Source organism: Varanus komodoensis, unplaced genomic scaffold (assembly GCF_004798865.1).
Source record: "Varanus komodoensis strain SLA01 unplaced genomic scaffold, ASM479886v1 scaffold5, whole genome shotgun sequence".
NCBI lineage: Eukaryota > Metazoa > Chordata > Lepidosauria > Squamata > Varanidae > Varanus > Varanus komodoensis.
In genome coordinates, this window is record NW_025336087.1 from 7,526,473 (window position 1) to 7,549,489 (window position 23,017).

The 23,017-nt window shown below is 40.0% G+C and overlaps 2 protein-coding genes across 4 annotated transcripts in view; one reads left to right on the forward strand and one right to left on the reverse strand.

The window, feature by feature from the left end:
* Positions 1 to 1,128: 1,128 nt before the first annotated feature.
* On the reverse strand, positions 1,129 to 9,365 carry DIMT1 (DIM1 rRNA methyltransferase and ribosome maturation factor). Of its 2 annotated transcripts, XM_044446724.1 has the most exons (13): positions 9,227 to 9,335; positions 8,192 to 8,313; positions 7,380 to 7,453; positions 6,748 to 6,834; positions 6,322 to 6,383; positions 6,136 to 6,229; positions 5,994 to 6,043; positions 4,859 to 4,982; positions 4,642 to 4,734; positions 4,166 to 4,230; positions 2,659 to 2,722; positions 2,409 to 2,515; positions 1,129 to 1,254 (listed from the first exon to the last, which is right to left on the reverse strand). In XM_044446724.1, exons 4-13 carry the CDS (start codon positions 6,778 to 6,780, stop codon positions 1,212 to 1,214), a joined length of 735 nt encoding a protein of 244 aa, XP_044302659.1. In that variant the 5' UTR covers positions 6,781 to 6,834; positions 7,380 to 7,453; positions 8,192 to 8,313; positions 9,227 to 9,335; the 3' UTR covers positions 1,129 to 1,211. The 2 variants fall into 2 exon arrangements, with proteins under 2 accessions (XP_044302659.1, XP_044302658.1); XM_044446723.1 differs by lacking the exon at positions 8,192 to 8,313 and having other exon boundaries at positions 9,227 to 9,365.
* A 652-nt stretch (positions 9,366 to 10,017) lies between these two features.
* Positions 10,018 to 23,017, forward strand: part of IPO11 (importin 11) — a 94,839-nt gene continuing 81,839 nt past the window's right edge. For both annotated transcript variants that reach the window (XM_044446222.1, XM_044446223.1), the window contains exons 1-3: positions 10,018 to 10,103; positions 11,477 to 11,571; positions 19,644 to 19,787. In XM_044446222.1, coding sequence (XP_044302157.1) covers positions 19,650 to 19,787 — 138 coding nt within the window. In that variant the 5' untranslated portion in view covers positions 10,018 to 10,103; positions 11,477 to 11,571; positions 19,644 to 19,649. The remainder of the gene's footprint in view (positions 10,104 to 11,476; positions 11,572 to 19,643; positions 19,788 to 23,017) is intronic.

The window sequence follows — 23,017 nt, forward strand, 5'->3', positions numbered from 1 at the left end:
TTGGAAATGCTATGATGGCCAAGTGGTGTGTGAATCTACAGAACTTGAGCTTACTAGTGTTCACCTTGAAGGCCATTCGAGCTTGAGTCCGGCTTATCAGGTTGCAAAGCTTTTCCCCCCCTTTTAACAGGACAATTCATGTTTATTTTCATACATGTTTTTCCAGATATATGCATCAATTGTGGCATTTTTGAAACAGCCATTTCTGAATGATTTGCAAAGAAAAAAATGGACAGTATGCACACAAAGATTTTTCTTCCAATTTTCTACCATTATTTGCTTTTAACCACCACCTACCATAGAGCAATCTTTAAAGGCAGGGCCTTTTCATTTAGGCACTACCTTCTGCCAAATTTCTATGATCTCTTCCACCCCAAAGATGCAATGAGGAATACCTATGTTGCACTATCATAAAGAAATTCTCTATACACAAGAATACAGGCTTTGCGTTCTTCTGCACTTTGAAGAGGGGAAGGACTGTAACGCCTAGTAGTGTGCCCCCGCCTGGTGCCTGCTAAATGATTTGGACTTCAACAGTCATTAGTCCCAAGGTACAAGGCCGATCTGGAATCCTGGGAGCTGAAGTCCAAAACATTTGCATGAATGGAAAGAATGGAAACTTGCTCCCATGGCATGAAATTGTATGGTAAGATGAAAAATGTTGTATATTATTGCTTATTACAAACTTTGATACAAAATAATAATTATTGCAATGCACAGTATAAGACCAAAGCTGATCTGGTAATAAAAGGACTCTGCAACCATTCAGGTTTGTCAAGTGGGAAAACCTGGTTCCCGTTTCAAACCCATGAATGATTTAAAATAACAATATTAGCACTTACGTGGTTGTTAACATTAAGCATGGATATTTTTTGCTACAGACAGTCTGCTCCCAAGAGACTCTTCTTGTAGCCAACCCAATGCAACAGGAAATATAAAGACGTGCATTTCAGCAGATCCTTAACAATGGCTACAAATATTTATACTCTGCATTGTACATGTTCTCCTACAGAACCACAGGGAGCAGGGAACAGGACAAGGCAAAGTGGTGTCCATTTGGCTCCTCTGCTTATGAACCCATTTCGCAACTGGATTTGCAAGGCCGGAGTAGCTTCCATGCATCATGACTGAAGTTCTAACATTTTTATTGACATAGTGCAGTTCGTCTTTGTAAAATGATGTTCAAGTTATCTTCCGTCTTATTTATCTCTTTAAGAAAAGTGTATGCCTTTTGCATTGAAGCCATGAAGAAGGCTGAAAGATAAAACAAACCCAAGTCAGTTCTCATTATGCTTCTGCTTCATATGACATTTTGAATGGCACTTCCAAGTGCTACTCTTCTATCTCTAGTTTCCAAGGCAGGAGGAACATGCTTCTTGCTTCTGAGGTCTCGAACCCCAAAACCTCCATCCCACCACTACACACATTTTTCCTGCACACCTATCCTCAGAACTAAATCACTGGCTACTGCTGCCAGATCCACACATCAAGTATTGATAATAGGACAACTAAAGCAAAAGATGAAATTATGCAGGGCCCTCCAGATATCAGCTTGCAACTTCTATCATCCCCCATTATTAGCTATGCTGATTAGGGCTGATGGAAACTGCAGTCCAACGATATCTGGAAGTTCACACATTTTCTACTCCCAGTTTAAGCAGTTGGGAAGTGTTAGAATGTTGGCTTTTTAGGACTTCACAAGCAGGAAAGAAACATTCAAGATGTCTAGGTTCTACCTGATGCCTGAGAAAGAACACATACTCATTCCTGCCTCTACTGAAATCAGTAGGGTGCAATTCTAGTGTGACAAGATAGTGATCTTTCTTACACAGCAAGAAGCACAAAGTGCCAGCAATATATAAACAGAAACTAGGACTGTGCCTTCAGCAGAACTCCTGATCACAAGACTACACTCCCATCAGGCACAACTATCTCAGCAACATTCGTGCAATCACCATACTAAACCATGGCATCCCAAACAGTAGTGCTGTTTCCCATATGGATGTTCCACCACAGTTACTCCCAGGTAATGATACCATTTCCCCCGTCTGTACCCAAAGTCAGGTTCCTACAGCACATCCCTCAGTAGCTTCCTAAGAAGGAAGGCTGAGGAGAGGAAAATAGCAGCCTGCCTGTTCTGGTAATAGGACAGATGTACAGGCATAACCCTAAAAACTATCTTCCTACACCACTAGTATGTACAATATGCACACTGTGGTTGTGTGTGGCCCCAAGAGCATTTCCTTAGGTAGTATGTGTTTAATAAGCAATTTGTCTCACTAAAATACATGGGGCATACCAGGAACTGATAACTCACTGCACAAATGGTAAAATACAGTGGTGTCTGTTGCTTTTCATTTTGTTTAAACGAGAGTGCAAAGAGCTTTAAAAAATGCATGTGGTTTCACCTGATGAAATCATCAATATCCATTACTCGTGCACGTTTTTCTGAGTAACCAGTATCTCTGAGGATTTCATGTATAAGATTTCCAATATTGAAATCTTCAGGAATTTCCTGTTAACATAAAACACAAAACAGGACATTTATGTGCTACATCTCATATTCGGTGCAAGGAATAATTATTAGAGTACTGAGAAGAAGCAATCTCCCTCTTCCCCCACCCCAAAACCGCTATTTATTTTGCTTAGTTATTTTACCAAGTTATTCTGTGAACAGTGAATCCGGTAATTCTGTTCCAGTAGCTGTTTCACGGCTTTTGAACTGAAAGAAGTAATAATAAGGAAAGTCAGACATAGCTATATAGGCCTCCTTTTTGACAAAACTGTGGATGTGAATTCCTCCCTTTGTAAATGTATCCTACCCACCACCCTGAGTGATTATTTTTGTAACCCTGGAAATATATCTATATCTCCAAATACAAGATTTTTTTTCTGCTCACTGGTTTAATTTTCTATTGTCTACTGTCTGCCTAACCTAACTAAAGTTTTTGAAAGATCTAAAAAACAAACAACTCCTTATAATCACCTTCCTTTTCAGCAAGGATGTTAAAAACCTGCATGAATGCAGGTGGTATTAACTTCCTTAGACTATTTCATTAATGAATACAGAGAGCTTTAGCTATTGGGTGGTTTAGAAATTATTATAATTAATAATTATAATCATTATAATAGGGGTTTCTTAATATGTTAATTAAAAGAGGCTGTTGGGGATATTTAGCATGCACAAATTGATTTATAGCTGCAAGATCCGAGACATTCCAAAGCAAAATGAATGAAATGGGTCAGTAAAAGGACATTCCTGAGTTCTTTACAACCCCAGATGTGAAGCAGAAATGACCTGCACATGTGTGGGAAGCAGCTCAATCCTTCAGTGCCGTGATGGCTAAAACGAGTTATTTAAACCTTCTAAGTTGTGATGTACCAAGTGAGTAAGTGCTTGTTCGCATTGCTTTCCCTGCTAGGGGAACCAAAGATACTTCTCACAGAAGTGCAGTGAGAAGATATGATCTGAGGCTTCCCTAGCCTACAGCTGTATATTGAACCCTGACTGTTTTCCTTTCTCAATGGTCCCTGGACAGGGTTACTGCTCCCTGCTATTGGCTGGTGTTGAAGTAGCTGTTTAGATTTTAGGTCTCTGAGGATGAGTATACATTTATACCCTGCCTTTCTTCCCCTTGCAAGGAACCCAAGGTGTGTTACAAGGTTCGCACTTTCCATATTACGAGTATACTTACAAGAACAATCCTAGCAGGTAATTATGCTGGGACTATATGACTGGCCCAGTCACTCCTATGACTGGCCCATGAGCTTCATGGCTGAGCTGGGTTAAAAACCAGTTCGAGTCCCAGTCCAACATTATAACCACTGTGCCACATTATAGTACCTCTTCCTTCCATTTCTTCCCATACTTGAGGAAAACTCTTAGCAATTGTGTTATTTGTCCTCATCTTTCAGAAGAAAAGCTGATTCATAAAACAAACACACTGCCTCCAAGTTCCAGAATAACACCTGAAGAATATAATTTTTTCCTCATGACCAAACAAACAAGGGTCAGTTACTTAGTGTTCTACCAGAGAGACACAAGAGGGTTGAAAATATAAAATAAATCTGTTTATTTTAATTCACAATCCACCCAGTATCAACTGGCCAAAGTACTTACTACATAGTTGTAAACTGAACAGTTCCTCCAAAATGATTAACTTACGTAAAAACTGCAGCAAGTGTCTTGTTTTTCCTGACAAAGACAATCCTTAGCAGACCATCCCACTCCTAAATAAATACATAAGACATATGATTTAAGCAGTGCAAGATTCCCAAGTAAATATCTGCCTGTTTTTTGTTCCTCAGTTTGAATATTATGCAAGTATTTGTTTTCTACATGTTGCCTGACTGCCACTATAATCAAAATATATTTAACATCTAGGAAAGGCTCTTTCATGAGACCACATTCAGTTTTAAGAATCTTCCCCACAACCCAAAACACCACGAATACCATTACCCTAGATGGTTAGGGTTGATGGAAATTGTAGTACAACACACCAAGAGGGCACCTGGTTGAGAAAGGCTGGTTTATACCATCTTAGGAAAGATGTCTAGAACAAGATCACAGACTTTGGAGACTTTGACAAAGTAACTGTAAGTTGTTTTCATGAATTTTATGTTAAAATTTCTAAGTCTCACCTGAAAATTGATTGGTGGTGGTGGATTCTTTGGTTCTATCCTCACAACACTTGATTCAACTTTTGGTGGTGGTTTAAAATTGTTTTTTCCTACCTGTAAACCATCATATAGTTAGTTCTCAAAAATAAATGCATTCGCATCTTGTTAGGAACTGGCTTCCCCCTCTGAACTGAAATTCCAAACCCCCACTTAGCTACCTATTGTTTTAATTACTTACTTTCATCAGATGATCAACACGGGCTAATAACTGAGTATTAACCGAGAGCCTACAGTACAAGGGAGAACCTGGTTTTGCAACCAGGCGAAGGGCAAATTCTCTTTGAAACATGAGTACTGCACACCTGGAAATTAAAAATGTAATACAAGTTTAGTCACAGCGATGGATGTAGGTCCCCTTCTAGAAAGGTCAGCAACTTGCCAGTCCAGTCTATGGGTTGTCATTGAATTGCGGAGTGCCTTTACTTGCAATTTTACACTATGGTTTAACTATGGGTTCTCAACTGTGATCAGAAGAGAGCCCTTTTTTACTGGGTTGTGAAGTGAGTTGTTCATGGTTAATAACCCATAGTTAAACCACAGTGCAGACTTAGCTTGTAAGAACAGCCTGTGATTCAGCAGCAGCCTTTATTCAACCTGTATGAGGTTACAACCAGCTCAATTTATTTATTTAGCAGACTTATATGCCGCCCCATTTGCCTAAGCCTCAGGGCTACTTACAAATAAATAAATATCACTGGTACAATAAAATACAGTTGGAGACATCCTGGCCAAAGTTGTTAATCAATAAATAAAATCAACAATTAAAATGACGTTTAAATAAAAAGGTCTTGGCCTGGTGCCGAAAAGCAATAACGTGTTTTCAGAGAGATGCAACATAACAAAGTTGGGCCTTTTACATTTCAGGAACAGAAAGCAACTATTTTTAGGAGTGCATGATCCAAGAAGAGAAACACAGCTTGAACCTTAAGACATTCATTTGCAAAGAAGGCAGGGCAGGGCCATGACATGACTTTTCAGAGTCCAGCTTTGATGTTGAAGGGCCTTGGAGCAAGAACTCCAAAGAATCCCATGGCCTCCCAGACAATGTCAGAAAGCTACAGGGTTGTGCCTTAAGTGTTTTTAGCAAGCTAATTTGATATATTGATAATACTCTGTTTTCCAGGTAAACATCTGCTGACCCTACTACATTATCCTTGCTTAGTTATTTGGTATGTCAGGCAATATATTGGACAGCCATCTGAGTGGGATGGTGTAAACTGATGTCCTGTAATAGCATGGGGTTGGACCAGATGGCCTTCATGGCCCCTTCCAACTCTACTAGTCTATGATTTTATGTATTTTTCTTTACATACCTGAAGAAGGGCCGATGCAGCAGTAGCTTAAAAACAAAGGGAGAAGAAATCTGGAAAAAAAAGCATTGGTTTCACAAGATGTTTCTTACTATAAACAAAAGCTATTTATTCTTAGTTTTCAATAGGTTTCTTTTGCCCTTACTTGATACGGCAAATTAGCCACACATGCATCAAAGAATGGTAGGTCACTTTTCAATACATCACCGATTTTAATTTCGAGTTTGTTAGCCAAGGGCCTGAAAGAAAACAACAGTCTCTCTTTAACACATGTCTAAGAGATATTCTAATTAAAGAACAGTGCAGCATTTTTCCCATTAGGAACACTTACGTGCCCTGGACCCTCTTCTGCAGTTCACCAGCAAGCCTTACATCAACCTCACAAGCAATTACCTGAAAGAGAATCATATATAAATGACGGTGTGTGCACTTTATACAGAATGTATCCAGAATGACTTCATATCCATTTAGAATCATGCTCAATCATTTGTTTTGGCAGTACCATGTCTCACAAAAGTTTTTTTAGCTTTGTATTTGTTTAATAATAACATATGTAGAAACACATTGGGAAAAGGAATGGTTATTTATTATACGCATGAGGAATAGAAAGAAGCTGATGCTTTCCTTTAGTCATCCTCTTTTCCCATGTGATCAATAAAGTTTGAATGTGATCCTGTTCATCAGTTCCCTGTTCTCCCTGTAGTCAAGTATGAACAAAAAAAAACATCTTGCCTGTTATTTCTTAGTGGATTTTTACCTTTTTCACTTTTTCCAGCATTTTTACTGTCATGTTACCAGTGCCAGGACCAACTTCTAGAACCACATCGGTAGGGTACAGGGATGCCTAAAATGAATAAAATTGGATTACATGAAAAATAAGTTTAAAAAATTTGGTAGCATTTGGTGTTGATCTCTCTTAAGTAAGAGTTGATCTCATATTTAAGATAGTGCATTAGGTGTGAAAGCAGAATACACTTCTGTTCCCAGCAAGGATCCAAATAAATTCCCAGGGAGGGACCAGACTGCATGCTATTTCACTCAAAATTTCTCATTCAGTTGCTTCTAATACCAGATATACACATCATTTTGAGTCATTTTAAATTGAATGTTTATAAAATTAATTACTTTGTACAATGTTTGGGTTGTATCTCTACATCTAATTTACCTCTCATTGATTCTAGAAATTTTGTCTCCCCATTATCTCATCTTTTCTGTTAGTGTTTCATAGTGCAATGCTAAACATGCCTATGCTACTCTACTCAGAAAAAAAAGCTCAATGGGGCTTACTCTCAGGTAACTGAGTGTAGGATTGTACACTTAGTTATAGCCAATTTTACATTCATTTATCTTTAAAGATAAAATTATCAAACAGCTGTGATTATCACCTACCTTTTCTATAATGCTGTTAACAATGAGGGGATTTTTCAAAATGTGTTGACCAAGTCCAGTGTTGAACCTGATACCTATTAGTAAAGGCACAATAGCAGAAGCACAAAAGTAAGTATTGATTGCATGACGCTGTCTTTAAGCCTAAAGAAGTAGTCTGATATAATGGAAAGCTCTTCAACTTGAACTTCAGCCCTGGGATAATACCCTATGTAATACACCCAAACGTTTCAATTTGGCACCCTACAAGCATTGGGCTATGGTAACCTTTTATTGCTTTATTATATTCATATTCTGCCTTTTTCTGTCCAAGGAACACAAGGGGGGCTTACAGAATTCTCCTCTTCCTGTTCTGTGAGAAAGATTGAACTGACAGTCTGTCACTGGCCTCAAGTCATCCAGCTGAGCATGGACTAAAATCCAGATCACCTGAGTCCCAGTCCTACACTCTTAACCGCTACACCACACTGATTCATGACAAACATGCAGTTTGGATGATATATTTTTATTGTGTGTAGCCTGGCCTCCTTACCTCGAAATAAGTCCCACTGAACTTAAGTTCTGGGTAAACATGCATGGGATTGTGTGGTTAATTGCAGTACAAGTTTTTGCAAGGAAGAGCTTATTGTACTAAAGACAAGATAAATTAAACACTAATAGATTAGTTAGTCTTTAAGGCATCAAGTCTCTCCAGGCACCCACTCTATGCCCTTTCCACTCGTTTCTCAAGTTTGTAGGAGAAAATGTTACTGCCCAGAGAAAGCTCTCCTTTCAAGACTTGTATCATGGGTAGGATTGCATTCTGAAGAATCTACCTTTAACTATTTGGATGCATCAGGAAAGAGTTGTCCTGCTGCATTGCTTCATGGGTCCCACCTTCCTCTCTCCTCATTAGTGTTTGAGTAAGCACACAGGGAACCAGAATAAGCAATGAGACCTAGAGAGGAACAATATATAGTAAGATGGCATAAAGCAATGGCAAAGGATGCATTTTCCAGCATCAGTACCCAGTAGCAACAGCTATAGATATGATATAGTAGGGATGGAAAAGGCCTCTGCAGAAAACCCAGGAATGCCACTGACAAAGGAGTGGATAAACAAGGGTTGACTACGACCTGTCTTCCAGATGTTTTGGCAGACAACTTTCATCATGCCTCACCATGTGCTATCCTGGCCACGGCTTGTGACACCTGTGGCCCCAATACATCTGAAGGGCCACAAGTTGCCCAGTGGTCCTTCAGGGTTAGAATTAGGGAATGGAAAAGAATGTGTGATGGTGGTACCCTCTCTCTCAATATACAGTATTATGCAAGTGTTGAATTCCTGTGTCAAACAAGCAAGAGAGGTATTTTGTCTGGGACAGCAGGCTACAACACTTATTATAACCTATCCATTGTTCTTAAGGTGATGCAAGTGCTTCCCTATTTATTCTTATAACAACACTGTGAGGTGGGCTAGGCTGAGAGATGAGATTGCCGCAAATCACCCACAGAACTTTATGGCTGAGTGGGGATTCGACTGGCTCTCTTAAGGATCCAGTCCAACACATAAGGCCTGCGCCACGCCGAACCGCTGCTTTTATTTACCACCACCTTCCCTTCAAGGAGAGCAAGGCTACGATCACCCCACTTGATATGCACAAGAGTGCTGCGTGGCAAGCCAACCGGGAGGTGGTGCTCCTGCGCCTTGGTCACCCCCTGCATTCGATCGCTGAGCAGGAATTCGAACCCTGGTCCAAGCCTGACACGACTCTTCCCCCACCGACACCATGTGGCCGGATCAGTTCCTGGATCTCAATGAGGACTGTCCTCCCCAGCTCAGAATATCCTCACCCTGCCGAGGTTCCTTACCTGATGTCGGTCCTGGTCCTTTTCCTTCTCGGCGCTGCTGCCGGGAACGCGACGTCGTCTTAACTTTGGGCATGGTAACGTCTGGCAACTCAAAGATCACCACGCGCTACTTTCCTCACCGCCGCAGACGGACGAAGAAGGAAGCTGCTGCTCGCGCGCGGAATGCCGGGACATGCAGTTCTTCGTAGAAAACAGACAATCCTAAGAACTACAACTCCCGGGAAGCACCTCCAATGAAGCGGAGTGTCCATACTATATGCTGTTTAGGAAACGTGGGGTTGCTGGGGACTTCTGGCACTTTTTTCTCTTTCAAAGTGTGTAAGAATGAGCTCTAAAAGCCCATGGGAGTTTTTTGTTTGTTTTTAACAGTATCGCGGGAAAAGATGGGCTTAAGGGATGCATACGCACTCATGAAAGACTGGTGGTGAACTGAGAAGTTATTCGAAAGAGGGAAAGAAAAAGAAAGGTCCATAGTTTCAACTTCGAGTAAGAACAGAAAGTTCCGTAATTATGGGGTGTTTCACAAAGACATTTAAAAAAGGAAAACAGAGGGAAACAAGCTTCTGTTTAAGGACGTTTCTTTCTCTCTGAAAACGTAACCCGACCCCGTATTCTTTTGCGCACACTTCTCAGTCGAGGAAGAACAAGGGAGGAGGCTACCCGTTACCATGGCGACCAGAAACTTTCTTACGCTGCCGCAAAGGGAGCAGGGTGGGCGCCCGGAAACAGCAGGCAAGGGAGCGTTTTGGTGATGTCATCATAGCGCGCCGTGTTGCCGCGGCACGGTGTGTGAGCCCGGCTAGTGGCGCCAGCTTCGGAATTGGCGGGCCCCGTGTGCGCGAGGCCGAGATCGCGGCGGAGAGCTCGACCCTCAGCAGTGAGTACGGAAACGCGCGGTGCGGCCTCCGGCCTTCCCCTCACTCGGGGCACGGCAGGGAGCTCGCGGAGGCCTCTCGCCCTGCTCGAGGGGGCGGCGGCGGCGGCAGTTTCGAGCAAGCGAAGCATCCGCTGTGGGTCTCAGGTTATGAACGAGTGTGCCTCTCCGCTCTCTCGCTGGTTTGCCCACTCATCCGTTTCCCGTCCATGAGTCCTTCCCTCTCTTCCACTGGCTGGAGGTTAAGTCCTAGCCTTTAGCTTCTGCGTCTGATGGGAGAGGGGCAAAAGTGGTAGAGCTGATTAGGGTCAAGGAAGGGGGATCACACCCACCAAAGCTGGCCTTGATCCTTTCAGTTGCAGGATTCCCTATGGGGGGGGGCAGTTTATCTCCCTCTGGATGTTGTTGGTCTGCAAACTCCATCATTCCTTCGCACTGGATATGCGGCTTAGGCTTGATGAGTGTTGTAGGCCCACAGTAAATTGTGGGGACTGCAAATTGTCCGTGCTACAAGTTGTCCGTTGTTCCCGTAGGAAAATGTTCTTAGGTAGGGGATGGGTATACAAAGCCTCTTTAGCATACATGCTTCACTCAGCAAGCCGTCTAATGCCCAGAACTATTTTTTGTTTGTTTGTTTTTTAGCAGTCTTTTGGTTTAAAATGAATAACGATGCAAATAGATTGGTGGGAAAAAGGTCACACAGGCAGAATGTACACTCACCTCTCCCAAAATGCCATCACCTCTCACAAAATTTTTGGACTGTTTAGCTATCTTAAATAAAATAGACTCTAGTTTGTTAAACCACAATTTCTGGGGGCAAGCAAATAGAAATCCTGGTATATTTTACCTTTCTGCTTGTGTATGTAAACAGCTTTTACACGTGAAGGAGCTACGTGTGTGAACATCACTGGAGTTTGGCACAAAAGGTCTTTTAACTGAGAACTAAATATTCATGCATAGCACTATGCTTTGGCTGATTTATGCTATATCTTGAATATGCCAATATTCTATAAAACTTCACAGTGCTGAACACAAATACATTTTATTTCTTTATACATTCAAAAGAAATTATTTTCTCATTACTAGTTATCTGGAATTGTATTTTTTTCTACCAGTTGTCATATTTCTTCAGGTGTTAATTCCCAATTAATTTTAAATCTAGCCAAACACAAGTGTGCACACACCTAAATAAAACCGTTTTTCTAGTTTATTGTAAGATGTTTAACTGTTTTAGATAGGGTTCTTGTTAACTGCATTGAGGCAGTGACTTGTCTGCAAATTCTGTATTATATACTGATGGCGGTAAATTAATAAGTAATAGCTCTATTACATTGTGCTGAATAGTTGTGTAAAATGCTTCTACATTATACACACAGGGAGCTGGATCTAAGGATATCCTTTTATGGACAGAAGGTTTTCTTCCATTGGTGGAAGGACTCAGATCCAGTGGAGGTTGCTGTTGAAGGAATAGGTGAAAATAGTTTTCACTGATTGGGTCTGTGCAGCATGCCAACTCATTATGGGCCTCTAGCTTAACCCTGTTCTTGATCTATAGTTATATTTTTGTTAACAATGTTTATTTAAAGTTTTTATGCAATGAATTTAATTTGTTGGATTATGTTTTGTATGCTTGGGTATTTTGCTGATGTTTTCAGTATTACTGATTTTAGAATGTTATGTGTTTTATTTATTTATTTAGGGAACTTCTATGCCGCCCCATTCGCCGAAGCCTCAGGGCAGCTCACAATCATAAATAAATAACATAATATAAAACAATATAATTTAACAGTATAAATTAAGTTGCTCTGGCCAAAGAATAAAATAAATAAATAATATTAGCAATTAAAATAACGTTTAAATAAAAAGGTCTTCGCCTGGTGCTGAAAAACAAATAACGACAGTGCCAGGCGGACCTCTCTGGGGAGCGCATTCCATAGATTGGACGCCACTGCAGAGAAAGCCCTCCTCCGAGTACTCACCCTCCTAATTTCCTTCACAGAGGGTTCCCGGAGAAGGGCCTCTCCCGCTGATCTCAAGGGGCGGGCGGGCATATATGGACATAAGCGCTCCTTCAGGTAACCAGAACCCAAGCCGTTAAGGGCTTTATAGGTCATAACCAACACCTTGAATTGGGCCTGGACTTCAATGGAAAGCCAGTGAAGCTGACAGAGAACTGGAGTCATGTGAACATAATGCATTTTAATGGTTGTAAGGCACATAGGGAGCCCAACTGTAGGCTCTTGTGGCAGCATATAAATTGAAGGAAGGAAGGAATAAATAAATAGCTGTGATGGGTTGTCATGTCATCCAAACCCAGATCACCTTCTGTAGAATGGCTTAATTGTTGATAACCCCTGTTCTGGATTTATTTGATTAATGATGGTGGTTTTTTGGCGGGGGAGGGCAGTGACTGAACCCGAGAGAGCAATTTCATAGTGGGTTGTGGGAATTTGCTAAAAAGCTGTTTGTTAAGAGCAGCAAACCCCCTACTGCTCTTTTAATTGTGTCATTGCCAGAGACAACTGCTCCATTGATGCCTAAATAGCACTTTGGAGCAATGGTCACTCATTTGTCACTCTGTTTAAAAAATCTTCAGACCCAGAAAATTGTGCAAATTATGAGACATTTTAGTATTAATATTATTTTTGTTAGTCCTTTGCAAGTGCATTCAGTTGTCCAATATGTGTAGTTTTGCCTGAATAATCTTCTTGCATGCTTCAGCTGCCAAAGGTCACCTCCAGGAGGAACAGGCAACATACAAGGATAGTGACAAGGCGGAACTGCATATGGGCAAATTTGTGCCCAGTTACTAGGGATCAATTGCCAACTTGTCAGTTGTCAAACAAAAGAGCAACAAAAGTAGGTACATCAAACGGAAGGGGAACAATACATCCTTCTTGGCAATCTCAGTTTCATATACCTTACCAACACAGTTTCCCAGATTTCTAGCCATTATAGAAAGGAAAGATACTGCTTCATCCTGTATTTTTTGCAGCTTCTTTTTGGATCACTTGCCACTGCGGTTACTGAAAGTGGAGGGCACCAAGAAACATCAGTTCCATACTTGCAAGTAATAGGATCACATTGCCAGTGAGAGATATTCCCATCTCTCTTTGGTGTACCTCCTTTTTTTTCTCTTTATCTGAGCTTTTTTTTATTGACAACTTGGGAATTGGGCCCTGACAACTGTGCACAAATTAACCTATATGCAGTCTTCCCTTTCCAGTCTTCATTGCTCCAGCTGCAAGGGCAGAGGGAAGGTACTTAGTTTTTCTTTACATAAAAATGGCTCTCTCCAACATATATACCACTTCTTGATTTTTGAAAATTCTGGTGTCCTATAACTCCTAAAAGTTCATGTTTTTCATGAAGAAAGTCTCAAGGTCTTTGAACATGCCCAAGTTCAAACATTCCAGAGTTCGGATGCCAAAATTTAGATAGATGCTTCTAAGTTTGAACTGCAGGTGCAGTGAAAAAAATGCTAAGTGCCTTTTCACTCATTCTCAGTGTCTTTTCAGTGAGTGCCTTTTCGATCTCTCCAATGTCTTTCAGTGAGTGCCTTATGTTATTGTTCAGGGTCTGGGAATGGATTAAATAACTTTCCATTATTTCTAATGGGGAACATTATTTATTATTTATTTATTTGGAAATTTTGTATGCCGTCCCATTCGCATAAGCCTCGGGACGGCTTCCAACATCATAAATAAATACATATAAAATCTAGATACATCCTGGCTCAATATTTAAAACCAATAAATAAAATCAACTATTATTAAAATATTGTTTAAATAAAAAGGTCGACCTGGCGCCGAAAAACAAATAGCGACCTCTCTGGGAAGCGCATTCCATAAGTGGGGCGCTACCGCAGAGAAAGCCCTCCTCCGGGTACTCACCCTCCTAATATTTTTCACGGAGGGTTCCCAGAGAAGGGCCTCTGCCACCGATCTCAAGGGGCGGGAGGGCAAATATGGACGCAGGCGTTCTTTTAGGTATCCAGGTCCCAAGCCGTTAACAATGTTCTTGTTAAGCAAGAACATTGCTTCTGACATCAAACAATTCAGGGTTTAAACAGCCCCCTGAAACGAATTAAGTTTGAATTATGAGGCATCATTTCACTGGATTATATGGACCAGTGTTCTGGCTGGTATAAAGCTTCTTCTTGTGTTCCTTTGACAAGGAAATATGGGAGAATGCTTTAGCCTTTATCAACCAGTTAGCTAACTGAGGTCATTCGATGGCATGCTCCTGGTGGTTACTTCAGACAAAAGTAAGATATTGTAGTTACAGGCATTACTTTCAATTCTTACATTTCCCTGAACATTTTCCACAGGAAAAGCTGCCGTGGTTTGTAAGAGAGCCTCTGTATACCCTCCATGCCATCGCAAAATGCTGTACTGAGTTGTAAATTAACATGTTTTAATTTTAGCTTCATTGTTTAAGAAATGTGTGAAGAACTGTCAGTGGCATGCTGGATAGAGCAGAATATAAATTAAATAACCAAAGAATATTTAATTACTCTGGATTTTGAATTCTAACGGTAGCGTTTTGTCCAGTAAAACAACCTGTCTTTTTCTGAGAAGGAAAAGGTGGGTATGCGGGGCGGTGGGGTGCAGTTGCTTATTCTGCTCCCTGATTCAAGATGGATTAAAATGGCTGTAGATGCACTTTTGCATTCCCTAATATAAGAGACTTGGAGTGCAATACTGTGCATGTTAACTCAGAAGAAATATCAACAGGTCCAGTGGGGTTTATTCTGCATAGGACTGCAGCCTTAACGTACAGATGTTTCAGATAATTCAAAGTGTGAACTAAGTACATTGGTACATTGTATGTGAAGTCTGTTGCTTACTTTGAGAACCCTGATCAAATGCTTGGAGTAAGTATTGCTTAATTTAATACAATATGTGCAGCCTACTAAATTACCAAGAAAGCAAAATGTAACAATAAAATATATACTATATAATAGCTTTATGGCTCATGAATACTTTTCATTATAGATCATTAGCTATAGAAGCTTATATAGTTTCCTGCAGTATGAGCAGGGAATTTAAAGAACTATAGCAGAGGAGGAGGAGCCAAGATGGTGAATAGGCAGCAGCTGCTGTAAAGATCTCATCCAGAAAACTATTTTCCTATCATCTGCATTGTTAGTTTATAGTTTTAAATACCTTTCCTTTGCTGCCATATCGGAAGCCTTGATATTTAGAAAGAGCTGAGAAAACTCCAGGACATTATAAACCAACATGGGAAAAAGAAGGAAGAGACATCACACAGATTCCACAGTATGAGGTGTGTCCAGAAATAATGGGAATGATGTTTTTAAAATTCTTTTACTGAAAATATTTACAGTTGAATATTGTCTCCTTCAAAGTATGCACCTTGTGAATATACACAACACTCCCAGTGATTTTTCCATTCTTCATAGCATCCCTGGAAATCTTCAAAGGGGATGACATACAGAGCCTGTGTAGTGGCTCTTTGGATGTTATCCACACTACCAAAATGGTGTCCTTTCAAACCATTCTTCATCTTTGAGAAGAAAAACACATCACAAGGAGCCAAGTTGGGCTGGGGAAGCACCATGATGTATTTTTCAGCCAGAAACTCTCTGACAGCCAAAGCACTGTGACTGGGTGTGTTGTCGTGATGAAGGATCCAAGTTGAGCTGATCTTAACTTGTGCCATCAGTACACTTGTGGAGAGGATAGTGCAGCTTCTCCATAAGCTTTCCTTACCATTTTCAAAGTTTCTGATGCACTTTTACCCAATTTCACACAATTTTATTGCGTACCACTGTTCCAATATAAACAGTTATTACAGGCAAAGAAGAGGCAGGGTTTGATACAGTCTTAGAAGCAACTAATCTTTGCCACTCACTCTAAGAATTTGGCCTTATTTTGGAAATACAGAACTCTTCAATCTTCCCTTAAGCTGCGAATTTCATCCTTTATTCGTGCTTCAGTTTGGGAAGACCATATCAGACATCTGAAACCAAATAAAGCTCGTGGATATGACTTCATTTCAGTGGAGGTTATTCAAAACAATTCAGATTGGTGGTTACCAGTTATGGCTTTCTAATTTACCTGTAAACAAACATGATAAGGTTCCTGAGCACTGGGGCTTAGATTTGTTGATTCCAGTATATAAAAGGAGGAAGAGATCTACCCTCCAGCCGCCCCCCCCCCCAAGCCTCTTCAGTACAGTTAGTAAACTGTATGCCCGGCACTTGTATTACGAGGTTCAGGATTGGGTTGTAACTGAAAATATTCTGGCTGAATGGCAGACAGGCTTTAGGGAAGGCTGCTCAGTCATTGACTATGCGCTAACCCTTCATCATCTGGTCAAGAAATACTCCTCTAGAGCCTGCTCATCACTTTGCAGCATTCATTGACCTTAGATGTGCTTTTGACCTCATCTTCAGATCCATACTCTGGGAGAAACTGAACTCTTCTTCAATTGATAAAAAATTATTTGTGCTTATATACACATCATACAAGAATTCTTGGATGAAGTTATGATGCAACGCCCAAGGACAGTGCACTAAAGAAATCCTGGTTAAGAGGGGAGTGAGAGAAGAATGTATACTAGCCCCTCTGCTTTTTAATATATACCTCAATTCTTTTACTGATGAACTGAACAGTCCTTCTCTTCATCTGCTGGAATTGGGAAACAGAAACATCTCTGCTCTTTTGTATGCAGATGATGCTGTGCTGCTTTCTCAAGTTCCTCTTCTTTTCAGTTGGCTTGGTCCCTCTAATTATGACTGACAGCTTTCAGAGCTACTGAAACCAGGCAGTTCAGGCCAAATTGCAATTGTATGGTTATTCATGGCCAGCTATCACTTTGATGGGCTAGGAATGGGAGTTAGCAGAAAGAACAAGCCATTGATTTAGAGCTATAAGCAGATTATCCAGTTCTATCCAGAAACACCTTCCTGAACCATTCTGCACATCTTCTCTAACCAGCTGGATATCTCAGTTGCATAACAATCCCAAAATTCAGAAGGGATTTATCTTTAGCTAGATTCAATGCTCTCCCAACAGCTGCTACTGAAGGGAGATATCAAAAAATATCCTTTGAACAGAGACTGTGTCCATGTGGGAGAGAAATAATTGAATCGCTGGAGCATGTTATTCTTTATTGCCCTCTCTATGCAGGTGCTGGCCAGGAATTGTTCTTCCCACTCTCTTCTAAATACCCTGGTCATTCTGATCCTTTTTATCTCAAGATGCTTTTATCTGACCAATCTGATCTTACCACTTTGACCACTGCCAAGTATTATTCAACAGTCTGTCCAGTTTGCTGTAGAATTAACTCTGTTAGGCTTTTATTAGAAAACTTGTATTTTCCCTTATCTTAATTACTGTAATTTTAGAATTACTGTATTTCCCTTATTTTAACTAATTGTAAGTTTTATTTGCTGGTCAATGACTGAATAAAGAATTGATTGATAACTATAGCAGAAAGTTTCACTTTGTGAATATGTGCCTTTTATATAGGATGTGAGTGTGGATGGGCAGTTTTGTTTGCTTCTGCATTTTATTTTCAGTTATACTATTCTTTTTTAATTTGATGAAGTTGTATTTTAGCTAATATCTAATGAAACCTTGAGTTTCTGTTACTTCTGCTTTGTTTTAATCAGATAGCTGGATACTTATAACACACATTAAAAAGAGGTGTTTGAGAAAAATATGTTCTATGGAAAACAACTAATAAGCATTCTCTGTACAGTAGAATTGTTTTTGTCTGTGTGTGTGAATGGAAGCATGTGCCTGATGAATGCAAATCAGGCATATGTCTTCTGTGTGTCTATTGCTGAAGTTCTGCACTCCTGTTTATTAAGCATGTATAAAATTTTATGAATTGATAGGGTGTTCTGAAATTATCTTGGTAAATAGAATTAGTATCTTAAAATGTTTTAAATAAGAAAGGAAGATTGTATTGTGATTATGTCATATCTTTGTTTTTGGAGTTGAGATTGCCCTTTTTGATGCATTTTTTGCCCTGTGTGTTATGCTTTAGAGGCAAGCTCCCAGATAAAATAGCTTCAGTTTATTGATTTCAGTCATGGGTATATCTGTTTCTTTTTACAACTGCTTTTAATAATGCGTGTTGTGTTGTAAGGTGAGATATAAATGTGTTAAATAAATGGACTGTACATGAGGCATCACTGCTTCAGAAAATTCGTGCTATGAAGGAGCCTTGTAGCATTAACGTGTTCTTTTGTAACCCATGAAAAGTTTTGGTCAGTAACTAGTTTTCTTGAAGGATGACCATTTTAAGAAAAGAGTGGAGTGGTGAGTTGATGCTTTACCCTGCATCCCCTCAAGTGGTTACAATGCTACTTTTTTTAACCCACATCTTAAGCTACTAGCTGGCTATTCACTTCCTTCTAAGCCAAATTTGACCCAGGAGCTTCTAGTTGTTATTCACACATGTTTTATTTTCTTTGTTGAATGAAGCAAATTTACTCCTTTTTCAGGGACTCTTTTCTATTAGAATACAAACAGGTGCATGCTAAATCTTGAATATGTTCCTTTCAGTTTTATAGTATGTTATGGGCTTCCACTCTTTTCCCCTTTGTTCATATGACAGAAACGTGCTATCGGGAGCTGGAATTTGCTTCCTGATGTGTGTTGGGAGGTGGAGCTCGGGACACTTGCTTCCTGATATGTTCTCCTTATAGGCACAGTGTGCCTGTGACTCAAAAGTAGAGCACTTGCTTTGCTTCCAGAAAGTCCCAGGTTCAAAACCTGGCATTTTCAGGTGGCACTAGGAAAAAATATTGCCTGAAATGCTGGAAAACCATTGCCAGTCAATGTTGATTAATACTGGCCTAGATGGACCAGTGCTCTGGTGCTATACAAGGAGATCTTCCTCATAGGATGTAGGCTAAAAGTGGGACTTGGCTAAGTATACCAGCCTACACCTGCCTACTCAGAAATAAATCCCATTGAGCTAAATGGAATTAGCTCCAATTTGTGTGAGACTATAACCTAAATCTTAATTGTGTACTTCCTGCATCTGTAAAGACATGTGATCTGAATGCATTGCATGTCTGTTGTAGTATTGTGGGAACTAGGGATGCGGATAGTTCTACATGCGTATGGTTTCTAGTATGGGGTGAAGAATCTGAATGAACAGATAATGATCTTAAAGTCAGCTACTATAATCTAAATAGGGCTATATGCTGGGCTTCTTCACACTCATGGGCCAGCACGTGATAGTCATTGGTTTGAAGGAGCCTACTTCTACTTGCATAGAATTGAACATTGAAATGAGTCCACATCTTTGATATTTGTCTGATCAAGGCAATAATATATGAATAGTTATATAACGATTACTAATTCAATAATTCAATTAGATGAATTTTGCTGCTACTGATTGTTGTAGAAAAGGCCTTAAAAGTTTGTATATTTATGGACATGAACTGTCTTTACCACTTTGCATTTATTGCGAGGTAACAGGTAGTAGGATTTTGTAGGATAGCTCAGCACTGTGCACTTTTATGCCAATGTACTTCTTTTAAAACATCTTTGACAGATTTTCATGGATCTCAATAGTGCCAGTAACATTGTTCTTCAGGTCTTGACCCAAGCCACCAGTCAAGATACTGCTGTTCTGAAACCAGCTGAGGAACAACTGAAACAGTGGGAGACCCAGCCGGGTTTCTATTCAGTATTATTGGTAAGCTGCAGCAACGAAATGCTCTTTCTGAAGATTTTTCTCAGTTTTAGTTGCTTCCTTTTTTCTGATCTCTCACTTTTTTTAAAATGAAAAGCAAGATGCTCACTGCTCTGCTCTGCGTATTTATATTGCAAAGCAGGGGTGGGGAATACACCAGCAACATATGCCTGTCCTCTACATCCTGGTACATTCTCTGCCTGAATTTGATGATGTGGCAGGGGCAAAAAAATGGAAGTTTGCTGCCAAATTGCTGCAGATGCCTATCTGGTAGCAAGCTGTCAAGATTTTGTTTCTTCCTGCAGCCTTGTCAAATTTAAGGGGTACAGCGAGAGTATCACTAGAGGGGATTTGGGTTGGGGATGGAAAATGATCCCTGGATGCTTCATGACTGCTTACCTCTGCAGCAAAAAGAAAAATCAATCTTTGAAAGATTATGAAAATGTTTGCAAAGGTTGCTGCAATGAATCCACTTTCACAAGTACTTTTGCATATTTTAGTATGGTGGAAGTTCAGAGGTGATAATTAATCAGCATTCCCATGGCAGATGGGGTCCTGCTGAATATACACTTGTTCTATTGTGATTCATTTCTTGAATGAATCATGTAGAAGTCCTGATGGCTTGTATTTTCTTTTGGGGACAAATAAACATGGAAAAATATCTTAACTGACTTGCTTAACTGTGTCTTCACTTTTAAAGTACAAGCATGCCCCAAACAAAAGACTTTTCCATAGGCAGATCAGGCTGGGCTAAGGGGTCTTTCTCCTCTTAATCCTTGAAGCAGTTCTTATGGGAAGGGTGGCAGGTAGTGTATCACATTAATAAGATAAATAATTGCAGCACTAATATAAATGAAATTAAATTTTATGGTATTTCTGAGTGCATTTGCATAGATTGGACAGAGGGTTCACAGGTTTTGGAAGGTGCTGCAAAATCACTCTTCCCTAGTTGGATGCTCCCCATATATTTTTACTACAACCTCTGTTGTCCTTAACTGTTGGCCATGCTGACTTGGGTACATGATTTATGCAGCCAGAAACATCTGGAGGGGGACCTCTTTGGGGGAGGCTGTGTTTGACAACTGTTGCATGTTCACCAAGCTGGTTCTTGCCCTTGTAATGAGAAAGTCATTGCTTTCTCTGTTCAGTCTTGGATCTGATTAGTATTACTGAGTTCTAGTTAGATACATCATAGGCAAAATTATAGTTTTAGGGGAGCAGCATATTTTGTAATAGAATGTGGAAGGTTTTGAGTTACAAAAAACACTTAAATATGAAGCATGGGCAAGGCTTTGCTATATTGAAAGCAAAATTTCTTGCTAGTGCATGATCAGAAAAATCAGGTCCTTGAATGTGAAACATAGTGATGAGCAGTGTGATATGCATTGTTCTAATAGCATAGTATTCCAAGAGCCCTGTTCAGTGCCTTTTTCTTTTGATTATTTGGGTTCTAGTCTCTACTCAGCCATGAAACACACTGGGTGACTTTGGGCCAGTCACTCACTCTTAGCTGAACCTACTTCACAGGGTAGTTGTTGTGAGGATGAAATACAGCTATTTCAAGTTGCCTTGGATTCCTCATGAGAGGAAAAAAGATGGGATATAAAAACAACATGTTAATAATAATTTGATGTCTCAGAGATCTTAATAGCATGAATTAAGATCAATTTACAATTTTAAAATGAAGATAAATAAATGTACAACACCAGGATTTGATTTACATTAAATCCAGGGTTTACCTTTATAATAAATGTTTATGCAGGGCTTCTCTGAGACATGAAAATTATTTCAAGTGTTCCTCCAAAGTAAAAAGGTTAAAAGGGCTGCCCTGGACATTGTCTGAGGGGCTATAAAATATAAAAATTGTTGTTTGGAGTAGGACAGTTGCACAGTGAAAATATCACCTGGAGGCACCTCAAGAATAGTTTTCCAGTTTGTCTGGATTGGGAAACTAAAGTTAATTACATGCCAGGATTTTGAATTATTATTTGAAGTTTGTTGTTTATCTTGTCTTGTTCCAAAGCAGATAACCTTGGTTTAGCAGTTGGGATGAAACCTGAGCATATGACTGGGTTCATAACAACTCATAACGAGCAACTTACTGTATTGCACAACCTCAAACAGCTTTCCTCAGTTGGCTAGGAATCCACCTTGAAAACCCATGTCATCTGAATGTGGGCAACTGGGGAAGTGATAAGTTACCCATTTGACAAGTATGGCAAAAGCTTCTTTCCAGGCTCTCCTGAGCCACTGAGAGTGACAACCACTTCACCAAATGCCCAAGTAGAACTTAGATATGACCATCACTGGTTTGTTCTTGCTTACTGCAGTCTTGAGCCCATTTTGGCTGTTGCGGTTTCCCACCCCCATTTTTCCTTCTTTGCTGTCATGGTGGCACATTGGAGGAGCTGTCCATGCATGGATTGCCACCATGCTTTTTTTCTTTCTATGAAGGAAGGAGGAAATAGGCTGTATCAGCAAGCAAAAAGGCTTGTCTTGTGCATGTTCTGGCTTAACCCTCCCATATTAATGGGATTTCTAAGTTTATTTGTGAACTTTTTTTTTTTTTAGCGAATCTAGAAAACTTTGTAGTCCCATATATATCTTGGCTTTGCAGCATAAATAAGTTTGCAAAGGAACTGAGCTATATTACAGAGTAATTTGTTACAACACAACAAGCTCAGCTCTTGGAAAGCCTTAACTTCCAGTAATCTTGACTGAGAAATAAAACTGGTGAAGGTGTCTGCCACAAAGGTTATTAGATTATGAAGCAGAGAACCCACAGTGCTCCCTCTCCTAAACCATAGGCTATACGGCAGCTTTGAACCTCTCTCAATTATTTCTTGTGATTATGGCTGTCCGTCTTCTATGTAACTGACAGTGTTGCCCTGAATTATCTTTTGATGCTTGTCATGACACTGTGGTGGCACAGCTGCTGTTATATTTTATCTTTATTTGAAGTGCAGTAAAAGTGCAGATGAAGCTGGGCTTTGACACCTGGATTAGTCTAGGATATAATTAGAATACCTTTCAGATGGTAAAATAGCAAAGAGATAAATATTCTGAATTACTTGCAAGTAATTGTGGTTTTACTATGAGCCTCATTTTATGACATCAAGAAAGAGGGGTGGGAGTAGCCAAAAATAAGCTGACTGATGGTGGAAGCTGGCTTTTCTTTGCTTACAGCTTCTAGTTCAGGAGCTGGGCTTTTCTTAGGGGTGTCGAATGAGAAA

What these genes read in the sequence shown, in the direction of transcription:
- DIMT1 (XM_044446723.1), bottom strand. Translation starts at nt 9,299, where the DNA reads ATGCCCAAAGTTAAGACGACGTCGCGTTCCCGGCAGCAGCGCCGAGAA. An exon ending in CTGCATCGGCCCTTCTTCAG is followed by an intron (nt 4,983 to 5,993) that starts GTATGTAAAGAA and finishes TTTAATTTCCAG; the next exon opens with GTGTGCAGTACTCATGTTTC. An exon ending in GATATTGATGATTTCATCAG is followed by an intron (nt 1,255 to 2,408) that starts GTGAAACCACAT and finishes TTTATCTTTCAG; the next exon opens with CCTTCTTCATGGCTTCAATG.